Source organism: Cyprinus carpio, chromosome B16 (genome assembly GCF_018340385.1).
Source record: "Cyprinus carpio isolate SPL01 chromosome B16, ASM1834038v1, whole genome shotgun sequence".
Taxonomy (NCBI): Eukaryota; Metazoa; Chordata; class Actinopteri; order Cypriniformes; family Cyprinidae; genus Cyprinus; species Cyprinus carpio.
This window is the reverse complement of record NC_056612.1, coordinates 24,567,029-24,593,246: the sequence shown is the minus strand read 5'-3', so window position 1 is coordinate 24,593,246 and position 26,218 is coordinate 24,567,029. Positions and strand designations below refer to the sequence as shown.

General features: G+C 34.7%; 2 protein-coding genes across 5 annotated transcripts in view; both read right to left on the bottom strand.

Moving 5' to 3' along the window:
* LOC109106640 (ras/Rap GTPase-activating protein SynGAP-like) overlaps nucleotides 1–16,617 on the bottom strand; it is a 108,157-nt gene extending 91,540 nt beyond the window's left edge. The window contains exon 1 of one of the 3 annotated variants that reach the window (XM_042741668.1): nucleotides 16,289–16,617. In XM_042741668.1, coding sequence (XP_042597602.1) covers nucleotides 16,289–16,310 — 22 coding nt within the window. In that variant the 5' untranslated portion in view covers nucleotides 16,311–16,617. The remainder of the gene's footprint in view (nucleotides 1–16,288) is intronic. The other 2 variants (XM_042741666.1, XM_042741667.1) reach the window with 2 other exon arrangements.
* A 2,524-nt stretch (nucleotides 16,618–19,141) lies between these two features.
* LOC109065266 (PHD finger protein 1-like) overlaps nucleotides 19,142–26,218 on the bottom strand; it is a 15,411-nt gene continuing 8,334 nt past the window's right edge. Inside the window, exons 10-15 of one of the 2 annotated variants that reach the window (XM_042741664.1) lie at nucleotides 25,985–26,052; nucleotides 25,454–25,585; nucleotides 24,832–24,910; nucleotides 23,053–23,168; nucleotides 22,881–22,964; nucleotides 19,142–21,437 (exon numbers count right to left, since the gene is read on the bottom strand). In XM_042741664.1, the coding sequence (XP_042597598.1) occupies nucleotides 21,179–21,437; nucleotides 22,881–22,964; nucleotides 23,053–23,168; nucleotides 24,832–24,910; nucleotides 25,454–25,585; nucleotides 25,985–26,052 (738 nt within the window). In that variant the 3' untranslated portion in view covers nucleotides 19,142–21,178. The remainder of the gene's footprint in view (nucleotides 21,438–22,880; nucleotides 22,965–23,052; nucleotides 23,169–24,831; nucleotides 24,911–25,453; nucleotides 25,586–25,984; nucleotides 26,053–26,218) is intronic. The other variant, XM_042741665.1, reaches the window with a different exon arrangement.

The window sequence follows — 26,218 nt, the reverse complement described above, 5'->3', positions numbered from 1 at the left end:
CGTGCTGATTTTCTGCTAAATAAATAAATGTCAAATGTTGTGCTGCTTAATATTATTTGTGGAGACTGCGCAGGGTCCTTTGTTATTGTCAGGATTCGTTCTAATGTATAGAAAGTTCAAAAGAACAGCATTATTTTAAAATACATTTTTTTAACATTATAAATGACGTTACTGTTACTTTTTATCAGTTGAACCTTCTCCTGCTCAATAAAAGTATTAATTACTTTTTTTTATTTTTAAATCAGTCTATACAGACAGAAAATAAGAACCATTTCAACACTTTAAGTGCCCTTCAAAAGATCAGACACTGATAAAACCATTATTTATACACAAAAATGAATAAAATATTCTAAATATTGTAAATGAAATAGTTTTATATTTATTGCTGCTTCGTGTTACCTTTGAAATAAATCAAGCAATGATAAAACATTTATTATAAAATTAAAATCCACTCAATTTCTTCCTTGACACAATTTGGACTAAGTGTCCAGAGTTAACGGGATAGTTCACCAAAAAATGAAAGTTGTGTCATATACTTACCCTCATGTTGCTCCAAACCTGTATGAATTTCTTTCATCTGTAACATAAAATTTAGTTTTGAAGAATGTTGGCGACCAAGCAGTTGCTTGTAGTCACTGAATTCCATTGGAATAATTTTTTTTTTTCAACGTCAATCTTCAAATGAATTTATTCTGTTTTCAATTAGAAAATGAAATTAATTCAGTCTGAACAACAATTATGAAAAATGTGATTTTCGGGTGAACTATCCCTTTAAGGTATTTTTAATAGAAATTTAGATAAAAATGCTCATATTTATTTTCAAGACGACAACTGAACTCCACTCGCTGAATTATTCAGTACATGGAACAAGATGAGGCCATGTGACAACAATGCAGCATACAAATGTCTGAAACATTAATCATTGTATATTTCACATGCTATTTAATTTTTATATTTAAAAAAATACAGCACATTTTTAGAAAGCTTGCGTTCCATTCTGAACCAGCCGTCGTGTCCTCCTGGATCTATTTTTACCTTAACCTCCCAGAGAAACGGTCACAAACAAGTACGAGGTGCCGCAGTGCCTCTAATGAAGTTAGTGAATATTTGCTTGTTTATCGTATTTTTCCTCTAAACTGGAATATTCCACATGCTGAATAAATAACTGACAGGTCCTGGGTCAACAATATTTCCCATCTGTGGTCCCCCTGCATAAACACTGACCCAGCCATCATTCACATGTGTGTGTGTGTGTGCTTTCTTGCATTGCTCCTTAGTGTATTCGTGTTTATATGTCTTCTGCGTGTGTGTCGCTCCACTGAGAGAAAACGGGTCGTGATTTTGGTCCTGGGAGATGAAGCATAATTATAGTGATCCGTCCTCAATCCAGAGATAGACTGAGAACTGTGTCATTGTATTATTACCCTGAGGCCTGTCACTAACATTCATACCTATGCTACCATCGCAGCGCAGACGCTCGCAACACTTTGTGCTGGTCATGAACGGACAGAACTTTTATTAGAAGCAACAGAAGGAGAACAGTGCAGCATTAAACCTGGCTAGTCACTCCTGTAGCGCTGCTAAAATGCTATAAAGAAATCAACCGTGCTAGTATTATTATATTGTAAATGAACGTTCAAAAGTTTGGAGTCAGAAATAAGATTTTATGAGGGTTTTGTAGAGTAGTCTCATTATTGTCTCCAAGAACTGCATTTATTTGATAAAATACGTAAAAATTGTGAAAATATTAATATAACTCTAACAACAACTGTTTGAATATACAGCATTTTAAAAATGTAATTCATTCTGTGATGCGATGCTGGAATTTCAGCATCATTTACTCCCGGTCTTCAGTGTCACATTGTCAGTGTCACAATCTGTGGCCAAGAAACATTTACTATTTTATTAATTATTGTTTATTATTATTAATGGTGAAAACACTCAGGATTCTGTTGTGTGATAGAACGTTTTAAAAGAACAGCATTTATTTGAAATAAAAATTTTTGAAACATCAGACAATCTCTCACTTTTGGATCAACTGACCCTATTGGTAAGGCCCCTCCCCGCGAAAGCAGATGAGGCCAATGGCAGTTGAGTTATGAGTTTGCACAGGGACTGGGACTCGGACAAGTTTTCAGTGCCATCGAGAACCCTATGTCGGAAGATTCTGAACGCTTTCATTGGTTTGATGGGATCGCTACAAAATGGTAAACGTGTGAAATCATCACCACAGTAGTATCTGAGAGGATGGCCAATGGAATGTGTTTTATTGTATTTTGTGAGGATGGCCAATGGGGAGTGTATTTTTATTAAGTTTATTCAACCCCAATCCCACCGAAGACGAAAATGTTCATTTTCTGGTTGTCAAACTCTCATTAAAGAGCAGGTCATATGGTATTTTAAAGTGTCCTAATATTGTGTTGGAGTGCCCTACAACAGGTTTAAATGCATCTAAGATCAGAAAACATTTAATTTTCTCAGAATATACATTTAATATTAGAGTCATTTGCCAATGATTAGGACAATGATTCGTTTCAAGCAAGTTCGGAGCAAGCCCCTCCCTTCCTCAAGCCTACTCTGCTCTGATTGGTCAGCTGGCCAAACCGTGTTGTAGATTGGCACAGAGATGAGTCCTTGAGCCAGTTAGCCAGCGCTACCATTGACAAAGCACCTTTACCATAAAACAATAATATAATCCATCCGTTCTTATAATGACATAAAATACAAAACACTTATGCAAGCGAATCGTGCCCATAGCTAAAGTTTAGCTGCTAAATTGTGAACACTCTTGGGGGGTGGATACGTTAGCCGAGTGTTAACGTGACTAACTGATTAAACAATACAGTTTGTAACCAAAATATGTCTACTGTAATGTTTGAAGAACGACAGACAAAAGACGCTCACAGGAGCACCAGCCGAAATCACTCATCTCTCCCGCATTAACCCTGTAACTGCCAGTGCAGCACAGTAAAAGCAGCAGTTTTCACAATTATTATAAAGTCTGTGTGGCTACACTACATTCTTTATTATTAAACAAAGTAATTGTTAGAACGACGTCAGTCTACAATAATCGACATATTTCTTAGGTTCACTGCGAGTTTTTAGAACTACTTCAGTAAGACAGTATATATTGTTCTTTACCTGGAAACACACATTATATGTACTTTGAAAAGATAGAAAGCATATATCAAAAAAATTAACCATAGTCATAGTTTATTTAACTGGGGCCAAACTACACAGAAACAATTTGCAACTTTAAAATACTGATCAGACAACACAACGACAAACAATTTCACATATCTCATACAGTTGTCATTGAAGACCTAGAAGCTAACGGTGCTTACACAACAAAACCAAACAATTATTAAGCATGCTACATAAAACGTAAAAAAGCAACAATTATTAATACCCACTTACAGGGTTGTGATATGGAGGAGGAAGCTGATGCTAAATACACTTGGAACTGAACCTTCCTTCAATATCAGCCGGCTCGCGAATCCAAGTTTGATTGCATATAAGTTGGTAAAAGCAATCGTCTTCAAAATGGCGTGAACAAAGCACAAGGCTCGGACTATACTTCTGTGGTACAGTTGTATATAGGAATTGTAGCCACTAGTCGTCTTCACAGTATATGCTCATCCTTGGGCAGATGAAAAAAGTTTGCTTTTGAGTCGCACTTCAGAACACAGCGTCTCGTCGCCATGATGTTTTCTAGTTTTCACTGGCGTCTTGGAGCGCCATAAGTGGGCGTATCGTATTCAAATAACTTGACAAGGTTGACGTCATCTAGTCAGAGGAAAAAAAGCTTCGGTCTTCTAACGATTCATAAAAATGACTCAGAGCTCGACTCTTACTTTTGAAAGACAATAACTTTATATACGGTGCACTGTCATATTTCAAACTTTGCAGGATGTTTTTGTTCACTTAGATCTATGTTACACACTACATGAAAGGTAAATTTCAAAATTCCATGATAGGTGCTCTTTAAGTTACCATTTTCATCTGCTCAAGCAGAACATTAATGACATCTTGTGCTTCAGCAAGGTATCTCTGGCTAAAACTAGCTAACGTTAAAGTACGTAGTAACCTAAGTAGCGAAGTGTTCTCACGTCATTCCACAGTGTACATCACAAACACATAGAGGTTTACATTTCAGTGCCTCTCCATATTAAACTGGTTATATGTAAATTAATTTAATCTTACACTGCAGTAAGATGAACAGTGTTGATCTGGGGTGTTGTCATTGCGATAGTGGCGACCCTAACATGAGGCTTCTCCCACTTGCATTGTGATGTGTATTTTTACATATTTATTTTAAAATTGTTTATTTATATATACATGTTTTTTTTATTTTAGTACTTGTTTGATGGTGGTTCTTTTTCCTGTATTGATTTGATAAATATTGTGTTGGGGGTTTCACACTGACAGCTGTCATTGTAAGACAGTTAGCAACTCTGTTTGTTTGTCCGAGTGAGCGACAGTAACTAAGAGGGGATTACCGATAGTATCCTTGCTGAATAAAAGTATTAATTTCTTTAAAAGAAAATTACAGACCCCAAACTTCTTATAAGCATACTTGACAATAATTTGATGTGTTGTTCTGCAACTTGAACGGCACATACCCATACCGAAAATGTGAATTTTGAAGCAGTTTTGTGTTAATTTTGAAGACGTATGTTAATATTATGCAACTAGATAACACAGTTTGGGGTGTGAATGTGTGCAGTTTATTTTGTAGAACAAAACATCAAATTATTATCAAGTTAAAGGGATAATTCACCCAAAAATTAATTACTCGCCCTCATGTCATTCCAAAACCGTAAGACCTTCGTTCATCTTCGGAACACAATTTAAGATATTTCTGATGAATTCCGAAAGCTCTCTTATGCTCACGATCAAGATCCAGAAACGTAGTAAGGACATCGTTAAAATAATCCATGTGACATCAGTGGTTCAACCGTAATTTTACGAAGCAACGAGAATACTTTTTGTGTGCAAAAAGAAAATGAAAATAATTACTTTATTCAATGATTCGTCTCCTTCGCATCGCCCTGGCGCCATTTTGGAGAATATCAAGACGTATGCGCGTGCTTTGATCTGAACGTAAACAATGATGTCCTTGCTACGTTTCTGGACCTTGATTGTGGTACATTGTAGTCTCACGTAGAATCCATGGCAGCTTTCTTTAGCCAAGGCCCGCCCATGAGGCCGTTTGACCGTCATGTCAAACAACAAAGCACAATTCGTTTCGTTCAACATCACGTTTCGGGATGTGGAAATGTCGCCACAATAACAGTGTGTAAAATTCTCAGAGGTATTTTGAAGATTCTATGCTGGAACTTTAGATATTTCACATACAGTACTTTTGAATATCCAGCATTTGGTTGATTCTGATAAGCGCTCGTCATCACAGCTGTAAACACAACGGCTTTCTTCTTTCTTGAGGGGGTTAGGTGTTTACACCTTTTTTGTGCCACATACATCAGACGTTCAGCCAGCGGTCTGTGTGCGTGACATCTGAGGCTGAGACTAGGACCCTTGCTGTCTACTGGAGGGTCAGAGAGCTCTTGGAATTCATCAATAATATCATAATTTGTGTTTCCGAAGATGAATGAAGGTCTTACAGGTTTGGAAAGACGTGAGAGTGAGTAATTAATGACAGAATTTTCATTTTTGGGTAAACTATCCCTTTAAGTTTACCAATCACTACCCTAAAAGTGTTTAAATATAATTTTCATAATTCAAACTTCTGAGCTGACTTGAACTATACTGTAAAAATTATTTTTCAAAGTTTTAAATAAAACAAAGATTACCATAGAATGCTTTACAAGAAAATACTATTTCAGCGTTCCTACTTAAAAATTCATGTTTGATCAAATATTTTACTAACCATTTCTTTGTAATTATTTGCGAAACTTACCAGCAATTTCTGAGTGCAAATTGTTTCAAAGTAAATACCACACCACTTTTTTTTCAGTGTATAATGAAGAGACTCAGTTTAGGTCCAGTGAGGACACTATACAGCAGAGACACAGGCACGTGCTGGCCCACTTTTCATGCAACACAACGTGTGTTTACCTGCCCGATCTGTGTGCCAGTGTGTGCCGGCCCGTCCCGGTCACACCTTCGGTCCCAGACAGAGATGAGCAGGTGGCCTATACAGCAGAAGCCTGGATGCTCACTGATCTACAGACCGAGGACATAGAGTACAGCAGATTATGAGCATAAAATTCAGCCCGAGAGCGTGAAACACAGTTAAACCGAGTGCGAAGGGCAGAGAAGGGAGAAAAAAAGAGGGTTTATTAGGGACAGCATGTGTGTGGAGCATGTTATTACATATAAGTAACATAACGCAGATATCCTCTCTGGCTAAACCTAGGTTATCCCGCAAAAGGGCCGTAAGCCAGCGTGAAAATGAACCCTGAGACGTGCAGAAGACTGTGCTGTGCTGTCAGTGGGGAGCGAACACAGGCTGAAATTAAAATTCACACAACAGACTCCTTCATCAAACTAATTTCTAAAGCTCACCTTCAAGAGCTGCTTATCCCACAAAGATTTCAGCAGCTCCACGTGGGAAGCGTTTAAAGACAAAAAAAAAAAAAAAAAATGCACTTCTCATACATGGATTAAAATAAGCAACACTTTTGAACCTTATAACCTTATGCTGATGGCAACACCTCATTTTTATGTGCATTTAGGGATATGCAAAACTATGTTTTTATAATTGACTAGTCTGTGGGTTGCCTGAATGACTAGTCAACTAATCAGCAAGCTTAGTAAAATTAAGATGGTTTCTGGTTTACCTGACTCCAATCAGACAGGTTTCTTATGAGTTGGTCACATAAGAAGTGTTCTTGTGTTTAGAAACAACTGGATGGGTTTCATAATGCAGGGACTCAACTTATTTTGAAAAACTGTTAAAAGTATTTTTAACCAGCCATGGTGTCTTAAAAACATAATAGAGTCAAAAAAGATGTGATGCAATGGCCAAAAAAAAAAAAAAAAAAAACGGCTGGGTAAAGACTTCTCCAGATGATTTTTTTCAAACTCCCTCACAACTAAAGAAAAAGTAAAATAATAAACTAAAATTAGTTCAATAAAAAATTAGTCTAAGGTTTTGAATATAGGTTTATAATTTATACATTTTATTACAGTTTAGAGTTTATATCTAACTGTATAGAAAATATTATCTTATTAATTATAAATAATATTTTTATTAAATAATACTTACTGTCTTAAAAAAATAGCTACTTTTATATTTATTTTATGAAGGGGGACCATTAGATGCTCCTTGGATCCAAAAAGTGTGAAAATCCCTGGACTACTCAGCCAGTTTGTGAACGCAGTTTCCACTCGAGGGAGGGATGTCATCATGTTACTTGATAGGCAAGAGCACAAGCACAACCTCAAGGGTTACTGCCATGTTGAGTTGCACTAACTGGAATAGACACATGCCCTCCACTGTAACTCACTTCAATCTCAAACCCAGAGCATTTGAGAGAAGGCCACTAAACAGTCATAAGCACTGCTGCCAGATGTTGTTACCATTATCTCAAATCAGCTTTAATGTGAAAACATTTGAATGTCAGTGAATAATGGCTGAAAATTTGGCCCAATATTTTATGGTTCCAGAAGACCTCAAAAAATAACTTGCGGTTCTCTTTTTTCTTATTGACCTTTTTGTAGCTCACGGCTTCTTTAAAGCATGTTTTACAAACAAAACTGATTATTCATCATTTGAATGAACTGAAAGATAAAGTGCTACGTAAATCTCCCACCAGCCTGAGTGTATCGAAGAAACAACAGAAAGCTGAAAATATGAATGAAAATCTGACATGAAAGTGTGATAAGAGAAACCTCAATATCAAATTATTTTTACATGCAGAGTTGCAGACATGCAATAGCATAATCTGTGCAAAGAGCCCCAGTGCTTTACTAATGGATCTTGCATGCTTGTTATCTTTCCTGAACTCAATTAAACGCATCACATTAGTTATTTTAAACACTTAATTTTTATGCATGCATTATTTAAAGAAACATTTTCAAAGAAACAAACTCAAACGTACTACATTATGGTCGAAATGCAAGTGAACAATGCAACATAAATTATTTGGATATTAGGGAAAGAATTCAATTGATCTTGGTTACTGCAAAAACATGTTTGACTGAATTGTCATTTTAAATAGAGTGTTAAAAAAAAAAAAAAAAAAAAAAAAAAACCTCACGGCTACAGATTTGATTAATTCCTTAAGATAATATTCAAAGGATAATGAATGTTTCTAATAACTTTCCACTCCCAATGCACCTGAGTGTTTTGATGAAAATATGGAAATCTGACATGAATTAGAGCCATGCGAGTCTTCTTATAAAAGAAATTCAGCTCTGCGGATCCAGCACTCCATCACTGCACTAATGTAGCCCTGTAATATTAATGCACAATTCCCATGAGCTTTATTTATTCAGATCCCATAAAAACACACAGGATTTTAGCCTTCAAGATTAAAAGCATCCCTACTATTATCGATTATACTTAGGGTTAGGGATTTGAACAAACTCTTGACACAAAGTAATAAACTTTAGAAACTTGCTGCAGATAAAGATACCTAAATAAATTATAATAAAATTAAATAATAAATATTTAATAACAGCTTACATAAAATTTTAATAATTTTCTTTGTATTTAGTACAATTACAACATAAGTGCAGTTATTTCATTGTCTTTATAAAATCACATTTGTAGTTTTTTATTTTATTGAGAGCCTTAATTTTCACAGTCATCATTTCATAACAACTATAATAATAAATACTTTTAATTTCTTAATAATCCTAATAAATTATTCGTATTTTTATCTAAGTGTTGAATGGAGATATAAATCTCTCTCTTCAGGTTTATACTAACAGCACAGAAATATTTTCCACACAATAATTTAATAATTACCTTTTGCTTTAATACAACATAAATGCCAATTATTTAATATTTCAATGTCTTCATATCATCAAACTTACTATTTTCTTCTTTTAATTCTATTAAGATATATGAAATTATATTTCTTATTTCTAAGCAGTCTATAAATAAATTTGAATGGAAATGAAAATGTTTTTCTTCAGGTAAATATCTAACAGTACAGAAAATATTTACAGATCATATTTCTTTGGCGTTTAGTACAAAACACAACATTATAATAAATACATTTATTTCATATTTAAATATGTTGTCTTTAAAACATCAAACCTACTATTTCTTCACACAGCATAAGGAGGTCTTTAAATGTACATATTTGTATTTTATAAAAGATGAATGCGTTCTTTTACCTATTCATCAAAACACGCTTCATAGCATGCATACATATTAATTCACACACATTAAACTGTTTCATAAGCAGTCCATCATTTCTGTAATGAAATGTTTCTGTGGTAGGGTCCATTGGCTCTGTACTGGCCTGGCTATGTGTATGTGTAGAGTTGATTACAGTCAATTACAGTAAGCTTCATTCTTTATCACTGCATCAGTAAGCGAGAGCGTGAGCCATGGAGTCCTGCAACAGGCAGTCTGCCACACTCCACCTACCTACTGCATCTGTCATCTGTCTCTGTGTGCTAATACTCTTCATCACTGGAGCTAAGACTGCAAAAAATGAATGATTTACACAGTATCTGCTGCTCTGAAATCCTTCGGATGCAAAAAATGAAATATTTGGACACTTAAAATGCCTGAATGTCACTGAATTAGATATAAACCAAGTGGCATCTGCAAACAAATGATGCATGAGCTTTTCTCAGAAAATTAACATTTTTAATTACAGTATTTCCATTATATCGTAGCTGGTAACATTTGCATTCACATACTTGCATGGCGTGTGGATTAGGCCTTACATTCTATCTGAAAGGAAGTGGAAAAGTGTGCGAACAAACCTGTGTTTGAAAAGCTAAATGCTAGCGTGACACCAGCTCAGCTGCTTTCATAATACTTTAGCTTTTCCAAAAATAAAAAAAAATAAAAAATAAAATGTTTTTCCCTACAAATGTCGTATGCAGCGTTATGAAATCCTATTGAATCTGTTTCTTTCAGATGTTTCATCTAAATAAAAGATCCACTGATCAAATAAGACTGCTCCATCTTTGGAAGCTAAGTACTAAATCCGACTTTATATCTCACAATTCTCACTTTTTTCCTCAAAATTGTGAGTTTATTTATCACAATTTGGACTTTATTTCACACAATTGCAAGTTTATATCTTACAACTGTTATGAGTTTACATCTTGCAAATCTGACTTTTGTTCCTCAGAACTGCGAGGTATCAATCGACATTGATGTTTTGTCTCACAATTCTGATTTTTCCCTTCGCAATTTCAAGTTTATATCTCACAAGTTGGACTTTTCATGCAATCAAGATTTTACTGTATATTAACTTTTTATCTCACAATTTGAACTTTTTTCTCAGAATTCCAAGTTTATATCTCGCAGTTATGAGTTTATATCTTTGTTTTTTTTTGTTTGTTTGTTTTTTTTTTACTTAAATTGTGTAATTCTAAATGTATATCTATTTTTGTATTTAAATCTCACAATTCTCACAGTTGAGAATCTCACAATTGTGAGGAAAAATGTCTGAATTGTGTGATATAAACTGAGAATTTTAAGAAAAAAGTCTGTATTATAAGAAGTCACAATTAACCTTTTTATGTATGTATTGCATGGTGAAAAATTAGCTTCCATTTGCATCTTCTTTTCTATAAATCATTAATAAAATGATACTGTTTTTCACTATGTGTGTTCATCTTGGTTATCCTGTTTTCTAATTTTAGCAGTTACTTTGTAAAATTAAGTTTAATATAAAGGCAGATGTTTTTGTGCCAAATAAATTTCTCTAATTTCTGAATTAAATAGTATAATTTAATTTAAATGAAAACATAAAGATATTGTTCCCTTTTTTTTTTTTAGAAAATGAACATTTTTGCAACTACAATACTGCATTAAGCAGAGGCATTTGCATTCACATACAGTACTTGCATGCTGTACCTGTATGTTTTCGGTTTTACACCCTGTCAGAAAGCAGTGGAAAAACATCAGAAAAAGTGTGAAAGCCTAAACTTGAATCTAAAAAACTAAACTCTAAATTCTGGAGAATTGCGACCAGGTGGTCCGTTCTTCTTCACTAAAAGTTGCTGAGGCACAGCTGTAGTTTAACAGTGTCAGCTGGATGATGCTCTCAGTATAAGAGCTTTAAATATAGCTCTCACTGATGACCGTCTCGAGTGAGAACTAACGCATGGGCTCGCATCCACTGGCATCACGCGGCATGAATAGCGCCTCTGTGTAAGGTGTCACTGTGTAGGTTTCATATTACCCTGTATTAATTTCTACGCAATTATATCATAAGCTGCTACATCGGCATGTAATTTGACACAGAGGAAAAGTTCAAATCCCTTGCAGGCTAGTTAATGGAAAAAAGTTCAAGGTATTACTCATATAGCAGGCCCACATTAGGTAAAGAACAGTGTGAAGAACTAAAAGTAGTGATGCTACTAACTTAACTAAAGACATTTTTCAATAGCGTGACTATAATACAGTGAAAATTTTGTTGGGTTCTTCTGTGGTAATACTGTGAAAACAACCTTTTGGAACCTTTTCCTAATAGTTTAGTTTTTTCATAAACATGCTAGATTTTCCAAAAGTATGTCATATATGCAGCATTAGAAAATCTGATTACTTTTAGTAAATCAGTTTGAGGCGGTTCACCGAAATAAGTGATTCACTGCATCATCTCTTGTGAAGTGAAATATATGAAATAAATGTTAAAATTATACTGTTTGTCACTATGTGTTATATAAATTCCTGTATTCTAATTCTAGCAGTAACACTCTTAAAAATAAAGGTTAATTCTTGGCATTTATGGTTCCATGAACATCCAAAATTTCCACTGCACAAAAGATTATTTTAGAATATTAAAATGTTCTTCACATTAGAAAAAAAAAAAAAGCTGTTTACTAAAAGGTTCTCTGAGGAACCTGAAATGGCCCTTCTATATTGCATTAATTTAAAATAGTGATTTGACTGTATTAAACTACAGTTTAGTCTGTATTAAACTAGTTTGTAGCTTGTCACACTACTGTACAGTTTCAAAATAGCTTCCTTAACGCTGGTATAGAGGGGGGGAAGTGTGATAACAGGTTAGAACGTATGACAACAGTGGCATCTGATTCATTGAGAAACATTGCTGACAGGGAATTAACAGGAGTAAAAAGCATCTGGATACAGCTCCATTCTTTGCTTAACTGCATTAAAACAATGCAAACCACTAGATTTTGTCATTTTCTGAACAAAACGTGAGTGGTGCTTTCCAATGCAAAAGTCACGCTTCAATGCTAGGCTGTTGTGGGTGGTTGCCACGTCACTTCTATGCAGTTGCTAACATTTTCTGAGTGTTTTTAGCACATTACTCTATGGTTGCACCCCCTTTATGGTATTCTAGGTTCTGCCTGTGAGTGATTGAACGTCACAAAAGTAATAGCACACCTCTTCTCAACAACATCATGATCACAGGAAGAGTTACTCACTGAAGTTTAATAAGGGTAGGGGTTTGTTCAAATCCCTAACCCTGAGTATGAGCAGCAATAAAAATGATGCTTGCCTTAGCAAAAAACACTTATTAGCATGTTTCGTTCACTGCATTTATTCTCATTACAATGTGCAGAGCATTGATGATGTAGTTTTACTTTTCACTGTTTCAAATGCAAGATTCTTGCAGATTAAAATATCACTAATTCATCATATAATGTTTAGGCATATACTGTACAGTGGTTTTTGAAAGAAGTCTCTTATTCTCACCAAGGCTGCATTTATTTGATGAAAATACAGTAGAGCACTAATATTGTAAAATATTATTACAATTTAATACAACTATATTTTTAATACATTTTAAAATGAAATTTATTCCTGTGATGTCAAAGCTGAATTTTCAGCATCATTACTCCATTCTTCAGTGATTCTTCAGAAAACCTTCTAATTTGCTGGACTAATTGAGGACCTAGGACAAATCCTTGTGGCACTCCATATTTTACTGGTGATGTTTGAAATGACTCCCCATTTAAATGTATCTATGAGTATGTCGTGATCTATGGTGTCGAACGCAGCACTAAGATCAAGTAAAACTAGCAATGAGATGCAGCCTTGGTCTGACATAAGAAGCAAGTCATTTGTAATTTTAACAAGTGCAGTTTCTGTGCTATGGTGGGGCCTGAAACCCGACTGAAATTCTTCTTTTTTTTTTAATGATTTTCTGATTAATAGAGAGTTAAAAACAGCATTTTATTTGAAATAGAAACCTGATTTATTTTGTCTTTATCTTTTAATTCATTGAATGCATCATTGCTGAATAAAACATTCTCTTTAAATTCTTACGATAAAATCTTACTATCCCAAACATTTAAGCAGTCGTGTATGTTTACTACGTATAATCCCCTTTAGTAAAAAATTAACCACTGAAAATGGCTGTCAAATGCAGTATCACTGGATCTGCCTTTTGCTTTTCTGGCCCTAAATGACCCTCTGGCGACATGAATAGTTAAAACCAATCAAAATAGGAAGATCGTTTCAACAGAAGCCTGTTAAGTCGTCCTGTAGGCTAAACATTTGAGCATAATTAAATTACTATAAGGCTGACTTTTGCTTGATTCTTGCAGGCTTCTTATGTGGTCCTGGTGTGAATATTAAAACCCCAGAGTACAGTGAACTTGATTTATTCTGCACTTCTGCGGTCAAAGTGAGTCAGAAGCTCTGTTCCAAAACACAATGAACTACATTTTAAGTCATTGTCCTGATCCATTTTGATACTTATATTGTACTACTTCATTCAGTACTGAAGAATAATGCAGAATCTGATTGGAATGGACTATTTACCCTGATATTTTAGTGTACTGTGTATCTTTGCTTTATGTATTGCAGAATTAGCTTAGCAACATCCTAATGCCAAATTCTACGAAAATCATATTAGTAAATATTAGTAAAGCTGAAACAGTCCTGAAGGAGAAATCAAAGAGCTTGAAATGTCAACAATGAGGAAGCTCTGCATCTGCTGTGTTTATTCATGAGGTCTCTGCACAATATCATGACTATGCTAATGAGAATACAAATACACAAGTAAAGGTTTGTTGAACTTTGACTAGTCCCACTCACAGTCCATTTACTCAATGCCTGATATATTACACACAAAACTGTAAAAAATGTCCTCAATCCATCAAATGCCATTACTTATGGACGTAAAGGGATAGTGCACATGTAGTGAACTGCGTTTTTCCAATCTTCATTCAACTCAATAGATATTTTCCACTAATTATTCTGTAACTGTTCGTAAAGACTACAACACCATTATTTGATATACTTTTTTCAATGTGTGTTATAATCTATTTCGAATAAGCCACCTCTTAAAAGCACAAAAATGAAATCCTTTCTGGTTACACAAGAAACTAGTGTTCCTTCTTCCTCTTTTACAGAGTCCATGATAATCTTTACAGCAAAATAGGCTATAGCTACATTGTCCACAACATGCAGTGACACACTTCAATATGTCTGTGGACATTAATAACAGACAGCAAAAGTATTAAAGTCAGTGCTATAGTAGCCTTTTACTTTACCATTTTGAGACTGTTTGGACAGTTAGCCTATGATAAGTTACATTTGAATAAAATGACACTGATCATTTTAATAGTCGACTTTTATAGTCAGGTTAGACGCCATATTGAATTTAACACGGCTGAAAAAGAGGCTGCAAGTGATTATTCTGTACAGTGGCACAGTATAAAGGCCCTAAATCATGTGAATTTTACAACTCATAACTTTCAAAACTGTTTATGGTGTTTTTGTCTACTTAAAGTTGTTTTTTTCTTTAAGACATTTTGTCAGTTGAACAATCGCTGTTGTCAAACAACAGTAATCCATGGAACACTTGTACAGCCTCGTTTTAATTTCTGTCAAAAAATTAAATATAGCGCTGACTAAGGTCTGTTGTTGAAAGTGTTCCAACAATTCCAAAACAAATATTCTACCAAATGGAACAAAAATCAGAAGGAAAAAAAAACATTAGGAAAGTGTCTTTGCCAAAGAAAGAAGGGGGGAAGGGGAAGTAGTGGCCTAATGGTTAGAGAGTTTGACTCCTAACCCTAAGGTTGTGGGTTTGAGTCTCGGGCCGCGATACCACGACTGAGTGCCCTTGAGCAAGGCACCGAACCCCCAACTGCTCCCCGGGCACCACAGCATAAATGGCTGCCCACTGCTCCGGGTGTGTGTTCACGGTGTGTGTGTTCACTGCTGTGTGTGTGTGAACGTTGGATGGGTTAAATGCAGAGCACGAATTCTGAGTATGGGTCACCATACTTGGCTGTATGTCATGTCACTTCACTTTTGTCACTTTGAAAATTGAAAACAAATTATGTGGAAATCAGCCACATGTATTCTTAAAATCACTTTTTAGGCTTTGACTTTGAACCGACAGAGGTCAGTCCCAAGTTACTTGTCAACCCAGTTAGTCATCTTTCCCTGTTCCATCTCATCATATAGTGTAGCTAAGTGTTCAAAGCGACCATTTATGCTGTCCTCAAAAACATTATGCAATAGCATAACATGCTGCGCTCATAAAGGCTACAAGAGCTGAACTGACATTATTAAACAAAATAGTAAGTTCTCTCCTCATAAAATATCAAAATGCAAAACCACTTAAGCGACTATTAATATTAAATGAATTAAAAATGACGAATGAATAATCAGCGACCCTCACTAAAGTGCATAAAACAGCTATACACTATTTAAAAACTATTAAGTGACTGTTGAAGTATTAATGCGCCTTCTATTGCGGATTAGTCACAGATGCGCCGTTCCAAACGGAAGCAATGGCTTTAAACTCATTCCTCCCAAAGCGGGGACATCTCCCACTCAACTACTTCACAAAACTCAGAGCACAGACACAAAGTGTGTCCAAATGAATCTGAAGCATCTGAGCCATTTCACGCACACAGTTCGAGATAATTCCTCCAACCAGTGAGCTTCCATGCAGTGGGATGCACTTGCAACAGAGACCCTGCACGGTTTGCAGGTACTTAAACAGATTGTAAAACGCCATGAGGGGGCAGAAGGGTCTCTTTCCCTCACGAGCACACAGAAACTGCCTAAAATGACAGCAGTCCTCCACCTGCATCAGCATCAGCAGCAGCAGCATCAGTGGTAGGCTACTCTTGCGCAGGAGGATGCTGAGGGAGGAACACGGGGGATGCAGCAGAAATCCATCAGTCCTCTTACCTTGAAAGGGAACATATGACATGTTCCAACGGCATTGAACGTGTTCTCCGCGTCTCTTCAGTCTCTCGACATGCAGAAATATCCTTCAGCAGTCATAGGAAGCGAAAAACCCCTTGTGCTCATGGACTGCGTCGACGTTGGAGCGATATTCCCGTGATGCGAATGGAAAAACCGAAACAAAATCATCGTCCATGGTCGACGAGAGCCATTGGGATGATTACAGCCCGCGTAAAACAAGAGTGATGAAGAAGAGGAGAACGAAGAGAGAGAGAGACGGAGAGAGAAGGGGGCGGTGAAGGGAGCGTGTGCGCGCGCGTATGTGTGCGCGTTTACCAGTGTAGATCGATCTAAATGCACTGAGTGAGTGCCTGTTAATGTGATGTGATATAATTCCCCTATAGAGTCACATGACTATTAAATACCAGGGAATATTAATAATATGGTAGATCAAAATACTATCAAAATACTATGCCATCACTGTTGATTCTAAGTTACACAGTTTCATCTGAACCTCGATGTGAAATTTAAACCACAAATATTAACTTTTTTTTTAACCAAACTCAGATTACAGACTAGCTAAATATTATTAATTCACTTTCAGTGTTTTTCTTTTATTTTGCAGTAGCCTATTAGCTGAGGCAAAGTATCACTATTAGCCTACTACTGCTCATAATTGGGCTTAGGGATTTGAATAAAGCAGCCATGATTCCTCAATCATGCAGCTTGTTGAAAAGATATGATTTTATTTTACTTAAGGTGATCAGACTCACGATTTTTGCGTGGTAGACGAAAAATGTACGAAAAAGTCCTAGACTATAGTGAAGGAGAAATTATCCATTATCTGATAGAATAATACAGAGAGGGGAGGGATCTTTTGACTTGAGTCAGAAAGCAACCACCTAGTAACGCCCTAGCAACCACCAAGAAATATCTTGGCGACCAGACGACATGAAGCATGCAACCAACCACAGTGTTGGTGGGTTTTATATGAAAAAGAATCGCTCAAATTATTTAGAAAAATGTAAAATAAGAAACTGTCAAAACCGCTTATAACTGGGATCTGCGGAAAAGGTTTAAAAAAAAAAAAGTGTAATAAAAGTTCAAATGAATTCATAAAAATAAATAAATTAAAATAAGATTAAATAAATAAAAAATATTTAATATTTAATATTTTTGATATAATGATTTTAGAATGCAGCCTCTCAAGATCATATTTGGGGACCAGTTGCATCTAAACTGCTATTGTAAGCATTTTTTATGAAAAACCTTATAACATATATATATATATATATATATATATATATATATATATATATATATATATATATATACATACATACATACACACATATATATATATATATATATATATACTATATATATATATATATATTTATATATATATATATAGCCTGTATATATAAACGTGTCCCTTTTACACTTGCACTCTATTCATTTCCTGCTTGTTTTCTTTAAAAAAATAAAAAAATAAATACAAATAAAAAGACCTCTAACACTAGCTTGCTCTATTCTTTTTCTATTCTATCTGTTTTCTTTTTATTTATTGTATAATTTAAAATAAAACCTTGCTATGTGTACTGCATTAAACTGACACTTGTTATAGAACTTGTATATCATTTCTCTTTTGTTGATTTTGATTGCTTCTATTGTCCTTCATTTGTAAGTTGCTTTGGATAAAAGCGTCTGCTAAATGAATAAATGTAAATGTATATTTGTGTGTGTGTGTGTGTGTATAGCCTGTATATATATATTAACAAGGACAATGGTGTTATGCTGCCAGCTTCTTTCTTTTAAATTTTCATTTATTTTCAATTATATCTAAAAATAAAAATATGGTAAAAACCTTAGCAAACTGAAATATGCATAAACACATATCCACTTTCTCTTTACCAATTGAACACGTTGCCTTCAAATGTATTTAACATTCACGTTCAAAACAGAAACAAAATACATAAGTTGCCAAACCAAATAAACAATGTTATGTCAAATACTCTTCCCTGTGTTTAAGCATGACATTTACACTGACTATGATCTCTTCTAATAGCTTACCGTGCAGAAAACTTACCATGGAGCAAACTGCAGGTGATTTATTCTTCATTCAGTCATTCTCTACATTAGTTGGCTATAAGCTCTATTAGCACCCCTGCAACCCAAAACTAGGTTTCCCACTGGTTAACATGACTAGGCTTGTTCAATCATGTGCATGTACCTTTTAATTATTATATTTCAGAGTTTACACAACAGCACAGAGATGAACAACTCACACTAAAGTAATGCATTTACTTCTTTCAAGATTCTCCACAATGAAAGTGAGGCCTGCTGTCAAGGCAAACGGATCCAAAATGGCGTTCAACGCAGACCAAGGAAACTCTAAAGTACAACAATCCTGCTGTATGTTGTGTTATTTCTCAAAATAGATTACAGTTCTTATAGAAGACATGATGCGACGCATTTGAATTTCTCAGAAGCATTATAATGATATTTCCCGGAGTGTCATATGAGTGCGCTCACCTGTTAGAGGAAGGTGGGCCTTCAATGCTCGTACACGGCTGCCACCTGGTGGTCGCAACAATAAATACACACACATATACAATATTCACAATCTCTCTCTCTCTCTCTCTCTCTCCCTCTCTCAGAGACAAAGGTGGATTTAAGGTTTTTTTTTTTTTTACTTTTTTAACACCTCAGTAGGCTATTGCTTTGTTCTTATAGACAAAACATTGCTATTATAACAATAGTTCTCCATCAGAACTGCAGAAACAGTCTAATTCTTGTGGAGGTTCCTAGAGTAGTAAAACGTTTACTTGCACACCTGCTGTCCCTCAAATTATGACGAATGTATGTTCATGTGCTCTATTGTTATAAATGACTGGAAAAGACATTTGAACAAACATTTAAAAAAAAGACAAAATTCCACCAAATCTGTGGACAGATGAACTGGATGAGTGCCACTTTTATACAACATGATATTTTTTTATTTTTTGTTTACATTTTAGGTGTCAACCTAGAGTACATATAAACATAATCTGACAAAACGTCAAAGAATACATCAAATTAAACTTAGACTAGAAAATAAAAAAGACTACAGCTAATTCTTGTCACCCTGACATTAAATCAGTGCATCTATGACCTAACAAGTACATACCATGAATAAAAAAAAAAAATATTAAAACACACAATACATTCATTATCATTCACTGATGAAATGAGCTTCACATAAGGACTAACAGCCTCACGCTTTTATTCAGGTAGAATGATCTGCATGTAATATTTATTGGACCTGATTAATGTTTTCAGTTTATGCCATCTTGAATCATGTTTCTGTCACTGCACTTTTTAAAAACAATAAGCGATTAGCTATTTGAGTTACTATGGAAGTCCACATACAGTAAGAAAAAAAAAATCATGCATTGGTAAATCACAATTATGGCATGAAAAGTCATAATTATGACATAAACGGATGAAATTATGACATTTTAAATCATATTCATTAAATGAAAAGTTTCATTAAAGAAATCAAATTAATTTTAAAAAATTAAATTATAACATGCGAACATGACATAGAGAGTTAAAATTCTGACATAAAAGTCACAATTATTACAAAAATTTAGACTCATAATTTTGACTTTTTATGCCATAACTATGACATTTGTCATAATTATTATTATTTTTTAAAATAATTATTGTGTAATAACTTTGTCAATTATGACATGGTAGGTAATAATTTATATTTTTATCTCATAAATATGACTTTTTATGTCACAATTTTGACTTGACATTTTATGTCATAACTATAACTTTTGTCATAATTATGACCATCTCCTAATTTGGACTTTTTGACTTATTTCATAATTATTACATCTCATCTCATAAATATTTTGTAATTTTGATTTGACTTTTGATTTCATAATTTAGATTTACCAAAGCAATTTTTTTTGTCTTATGTGTCAGAAATAGTCTTCCACAAGTTAGTAATCTGAACAGGGTTCAAAGATTTTAGAACAGTCTTTTAAATTTAAATGAAATGTACATTTATTAATTTAAATTCCTCCTCTGAATAAAATATGCTGACAAAGTTATAACTTATCATTATTACTTCAAAATATCTCTTAATGTTTAAAAATGGGTATTAACTGCATTCTGAATCTTTTGTTTGCCACCCATCATGAAAAGTTTGAAGGATATGCTTGCTATTGAAGGAATATTCCAGGGTTCAGTACAAGTTCAACAGCATTTGCAGCATAACGTTAATCCCACATTTTCTAAAATAAACAAATAAATCATAAAAAGCTGTAAATGTCAAGATTATAGTGAAGCATGTACAGTGGAATTAACAGGGTAGGACATACATTTGTAAACTACTGGCATTGTAACATTAACAGATTGGCCTCCTTCACTTCCATTTTTTAGTAATTAACAATATGCCATAATTGCTGTTGATTGAGGTTGACTTGTACTAAACCTGGAATAGTTCTATAATGAGCACTTTCTTCCCTGTCGTTAAAATATTACAATTACTGATGTGACCGCATGATGAAGCTTTCCTGAAATTTCTGCCCGTTAAGTGTACGTGAAGAACATGAATAGCTTATACAATACAAATCATGATAATAAAGTTCAAGGCATTCTAAAGGCGTTTTCTAACAGTATTCAAAATATAGGAGACACTGTAAAAGAAAGTGTAAGAGATTTAACAGTGTAATCTCAGAGTGAAGCTGCTGTGTAGCTCAACCTGGAGTTGCTCGATGTGGTTTTCTTCTCCCGACCGCGGAACACCCACCTGCTCACCTCTGCTCGTAACCATGCAAACCCTAATGATGCATCTTGAGGTCTCTAGCCCTTTCCTCTTTCTCTGTCACACACAGGTTCTCAGTACACGCTCACATTTCCCCATTCTACTAGGTACTGGACTTTCCCGTCTGACGTTACACGTCTGGCCAGGATCCTGACGCCGTCGCTCCCGCCCCACCCCATCGGCGTGGGCCCCCCCATCCCTACTGTACTGGGGTAGGGTGGCACGTCATGCAGGAAGAGAGACGGGCAGCTTTCATAGCGTTGTCCAGTTGGGTGAGCCGAGGACAGAGAGAATGGAAGGCAGGGGGCTGGAAGTCGACAAGGGTCCTCTGCACTGAAGACAACAAATTAGACATACAGTGCAAAAAGAGCTCAATCTGAAGGAACAGTACACCCAAATTCAAAATGATCTGTCAATCCTTACACTGTCCATGCACTGCAAAAAAAAAAAAAAACTTTCTTCTTACTTGGTATTTTTTTTTTAATGTCATTAAATATTAAGTCTTGTCTCTGACAATGTATCAAATTAAGTAAGTTTATGCTTGAGACTCAATATCTTATGTCATTTTGCTTCAGATACTGTATTGTACTGGATATCTTCTGCAGGGTAGTGACCAGCAGCAGTGAAAATAATAATAATAATAATAATAATAATAATAATAATAATAATAATAATAATAATAAATGACAATCAAACACAATGAAAGCACCATAGAAGAAGTCCATGCGACTTGAACCCTATATTCCAAGTCTAAAGCCATATGACAGCTTGGTGTGAGAAACAAACCAAAATTTAAGTCAATATTTAATGATTTTTAAGTTCTGAAATATTTGCATTTGCAATCAAAAATGGTGAACTCTGTCAAGTTGACAAATTTGATGTCTCTGTATTTTTGTTTCCAGTGCAAATATCTAAACATTCTTAAATCAAGACACATTTACTTGAGCTGAGAAATGACTTACAAAATGTTTTGTTTCGTAAAAATGAATCATAATTATGTGAGTTTATGCTTAAAACAAGAAAAAGTAACTGTCAGAGAGGCCAAAATAAACCTAATTTAAAGAGAAAACTAAATTTTCTTACCCTGCTGGCAGATATTTTTTCTTGTTTTAAGCATAAACTTCAAATCTTAATGATAGCTTTGTATATGAAGCAAGCATTTAAGTTCTGAAATCTTACTTACATTCACATTCAAAAATGCCATTCCATGTTAAATTGAGACATGAGATAAAAATCTAAATACATTAAATAAATAAATAAATAAATAAATAAATAAGAATAAGAATTGTCTTACTCTATTTTGTTTTGTTTTCCAGTGCAAATGTCTAAACATTCTTAAATAAAGACACATTAACTTGAGAAGCAAAATGATGTAAGATATTAAGTCTTGTTTTCTAAAAAAAAAAGTATTGAGTTTTTGCTTGAAACAAGAATAAAACATCTACAAAAAGAGTTCGGAAAATCTTGTTTTCCCTTCAAATTAAGTTTCCTTATTCCACTACTAGATATTTTTTTCTTGTTTTAAGCATGATCTGAAAAATCTATCAAAACTGGTAAGAGAAAAATATTGTACTGTATGGCTTCTTATATAGTGCATTAATCATATGGGCTACTGTTGCATTGTTTTATGTTGGTCCTTTTTTGAAGCTTAATAGCCACTACATAGTTGTATAAAAAAATACCCGTTTCAAACATCACGAGGTGAGTAAATAAGACCAGCTTTTCCATTTTCAGCATTAAATAGATGCATTTCATTGCATTCTTTTTTTCACAGACCTGTAATGATGCAGAGTTCTAGACAGGTCCTGAGATCCGTTGTATGAAGGGTGATAGAGCGCATACATTCTTTTGGGAGGTGAACTGTAATAGATAAATAAATAAAATGCCGATTAAGGTTCACGGTGTGAATTTCATTGCAGATCAAAGTTGTTTTTTACATGCTACTGACCCCAAACTCATCTCTTCCTCTGGTTTTCTAGGGTTATACAGGCTTGTTTCATCAACATAACCGTGGCAGCATGGCACCAGGTCAATAGCATTTGTCGCAACTCCTGTTGGACAAGTCTAAAAAGACATGATCAACAGTTAAAAATATCAGCTTAAAGGGCATATGTGTGTGCATGTGTTCTGCGGATGAAATAAAATCATATGAGGGGGATTATTTTCATTTTTTTAACAAACAGTACTATAATTGCAGTAAAAAAAAAAAAAAAAAATCTTTAAACTATTATTCTCACTTCAACAAAACTAAGACTGTAAATGGCATAATTGCATTAATGCATTTATTCATGTTGCCTGTATGCCTGTGGCCACTTGACAATTATTAAAAAATTGAGACAGCTTCCCAACAGAACGGTTTCTTGTTCCTAAGTGTTGAAAAGCACAAAGGAAAATTAGACTTTCAAATGATTTTAGGTGATTTCTGCCCATAGTCTTGGATTCATGGCTGTGTTAGCTGTGTAATACAGCACACAGTAGGAGAGAAGCAGTGTGACAGCAGTGTGAGGAATCACTCCAATACACACACTGAATCTAAATGACGGCATTATTCTGAGGCACATATCATTACTACCAAAGTCAACTGACAATAGCAGTTTGACACAGCAGCTCAAAACTAGAGACAGCAGTTCCTGACCACTTGGAAATAATGGTAATAAATGATCCCATTAATTGTGTAAGGTTGGGCTAGTTAGTTTTGTCAGTTAGCCCCTACTGGTAGATGTCATAATTACAGCAATTTGCATGCAAAAACCATTTTCTCCACTGAGATGAGGAAGATTAAAAATAGCTGTGTACTATGACAACATACACTTTTGCTAGCAACATATACCACACTAAAGGAAACTTCAGTAAATAAAATAAAACTAAACTAAAAAAGCTATTGCAAAACAATAACACAAATGAAAAATATTGTACTTTAGGTGGATGAGGAAAACAAAACGGGACTATATGTGCAGTGCTAAATAATAAAACAAAACAAAAGCAGAACAAAAGAATATAATCAAATAAAAATAGTAATAATTACAATTGTAAAACAATAACACAAATGAAAAATGTTGTAATTAAGATGGATGAGGAAAACAAAGCTAAACTACCTGTGCAATGCTAAACAAATAAAATAAAAAAGGAATAAATTCCAAAACAACACAAATGGTATTAAAAATGAAACTATTTTATTTTAGATGGATGAGGAAAACAAAGCTAGACTACTTGTTAAATAAAAAAAAAAAAAAAAAAAAATACTATGACTCAAAACATGAAAAAAAACAACAACAACACACACATACAAAGTTAAATCTTTGCACATTTACTGGTGGAATATAAAATGTTGTTTTCTTACAGCACAAGTTAATGTTGAGGTTTTTTATATACATATATAACTCTGTGTCTTCTTGAGGTGTAGGCATTATTCATGTTGACATGCTTTTCTGGTGCCGTGACCCTTAATTCAAAAGGCTATACTGATGCTGTACCTTTAACTTCCCACTTTGACTTAAGTTTTTTAGAATAACAAACCCTTCACTAAATGGGCGTATGCATTCGTTGACTTGCAAGGGTAGACAGACCTTGTTGAGTCAGTGTAGCATGTTGCAAAAATAAGTCAAATGAATATGAGGAGAAAAACAAACCCAAAAGGTAACGCTGGGTGTCTCATTACTGATGCAGAGGGGGCTTGGCCTCTGCCAGCCATCTTTTGATTGCTGCTGTTAAAGGCAGACGCACTGACCTGTGTCTCAGTCACCCGGCGCTTTGATTTACGGGCCTCCGGACCCACCACTCTCCGCTGGCAGGGCAGTGACGTGGGGCTGGAGAGAAGACAACAAATTACTTCAACATGACCATTTCAATTTATTTGAAATTGAATTAAAAATAAAATGACAAAAAAGCAGATGCAAAACAATTACACAAACTGAATTTAAAATATTTTCCTTAAGACAGATGAGGAAAACAAAACTCAAAATGTTGAGACATTTTATGTAACTCTGAATCTTGTTCAAGTCAATTTTAATTTCTTTGAAGTTACTTCAACCTTGGGTTAAGTCAACATGAAATAAATACCGACCATATTTAGTTTTTATTCATAATATATTTTTTTTAAAGTCTTCATAACCTTTTAGGTAAAATCTTAAACCTTTTGTTTTTGGCTTATGTCATAAATCCCTTTTCTCAACTTATCAACAAATGTTCATTTTGGTACTGTATGTGACATCCACTTTTCACAATCCATTAAAATGTCAATAATTCCCTTTTTACTGTTTTATTCAGAAATGCATTAGTTAAACAATTAAAATAGTTAAACTGCATTTAATGTTGATATCAAAAGATCTTGGTGTGCTTTTGTCTCTGACCTTCTCCTGTGGGTGATGTTGATTGGCTGCTCGGCGATGAAAGGTGATTGGTCTGATGACAGAGGGGGAGGAGCCCGAACTTGAAGACCAAAGAGACACTTCTTCTTTTTTATTTCCTTCCCCGAAACAAACCTTTATGACAGAGCAAAATCAGATTGGATTGGTATTCAGCTGCTGTTCTTCAGGGCTCGCTTACAGATTTTTATTTGTTCCTGGGCGTCTCACACTTGCCAACTAAAACATCTGATTCAGTTATTTAAGTGCTAGCGTACGAGCGGCATCAACCACAAACCTTGACAGAAAGAAAATGGAAATGTTCTTTAAATTATTTACTTTGAAAGACAGACCCACCTTCAGCTATCAAAGTACTATTTACAGAGAGTGAAATCACACACGCAGAGTCACTTAGAATGTAAAGCAATTACAGTAATGGTTTTGCAGATATTATTGCAAATATGTGATATATCCCTATTGGCTGCCACACGGAAATCAAGCAGAACGGCAGTTTTCAGAGCATAATCCGTGTCTCACCTGTCTTTGTGGGAATTTAAAGCATTGAGCAGGTTTTGGCAACGGTCTTGCCTCGGTGTGTCTGACAGCTGAGAGATCAAAATATAGAGTCGAATGAAAGGCAGCGTGTAACAAATGCATTTGAAAGGTAAGAGCTCAGATTGACCACAAACTGCAAGAGAGAGTATTCAAAACTACACTCAGGAATACAGTCAAGTCAACATGAAATCAAAATGGACCCTATTTACTTCCTTA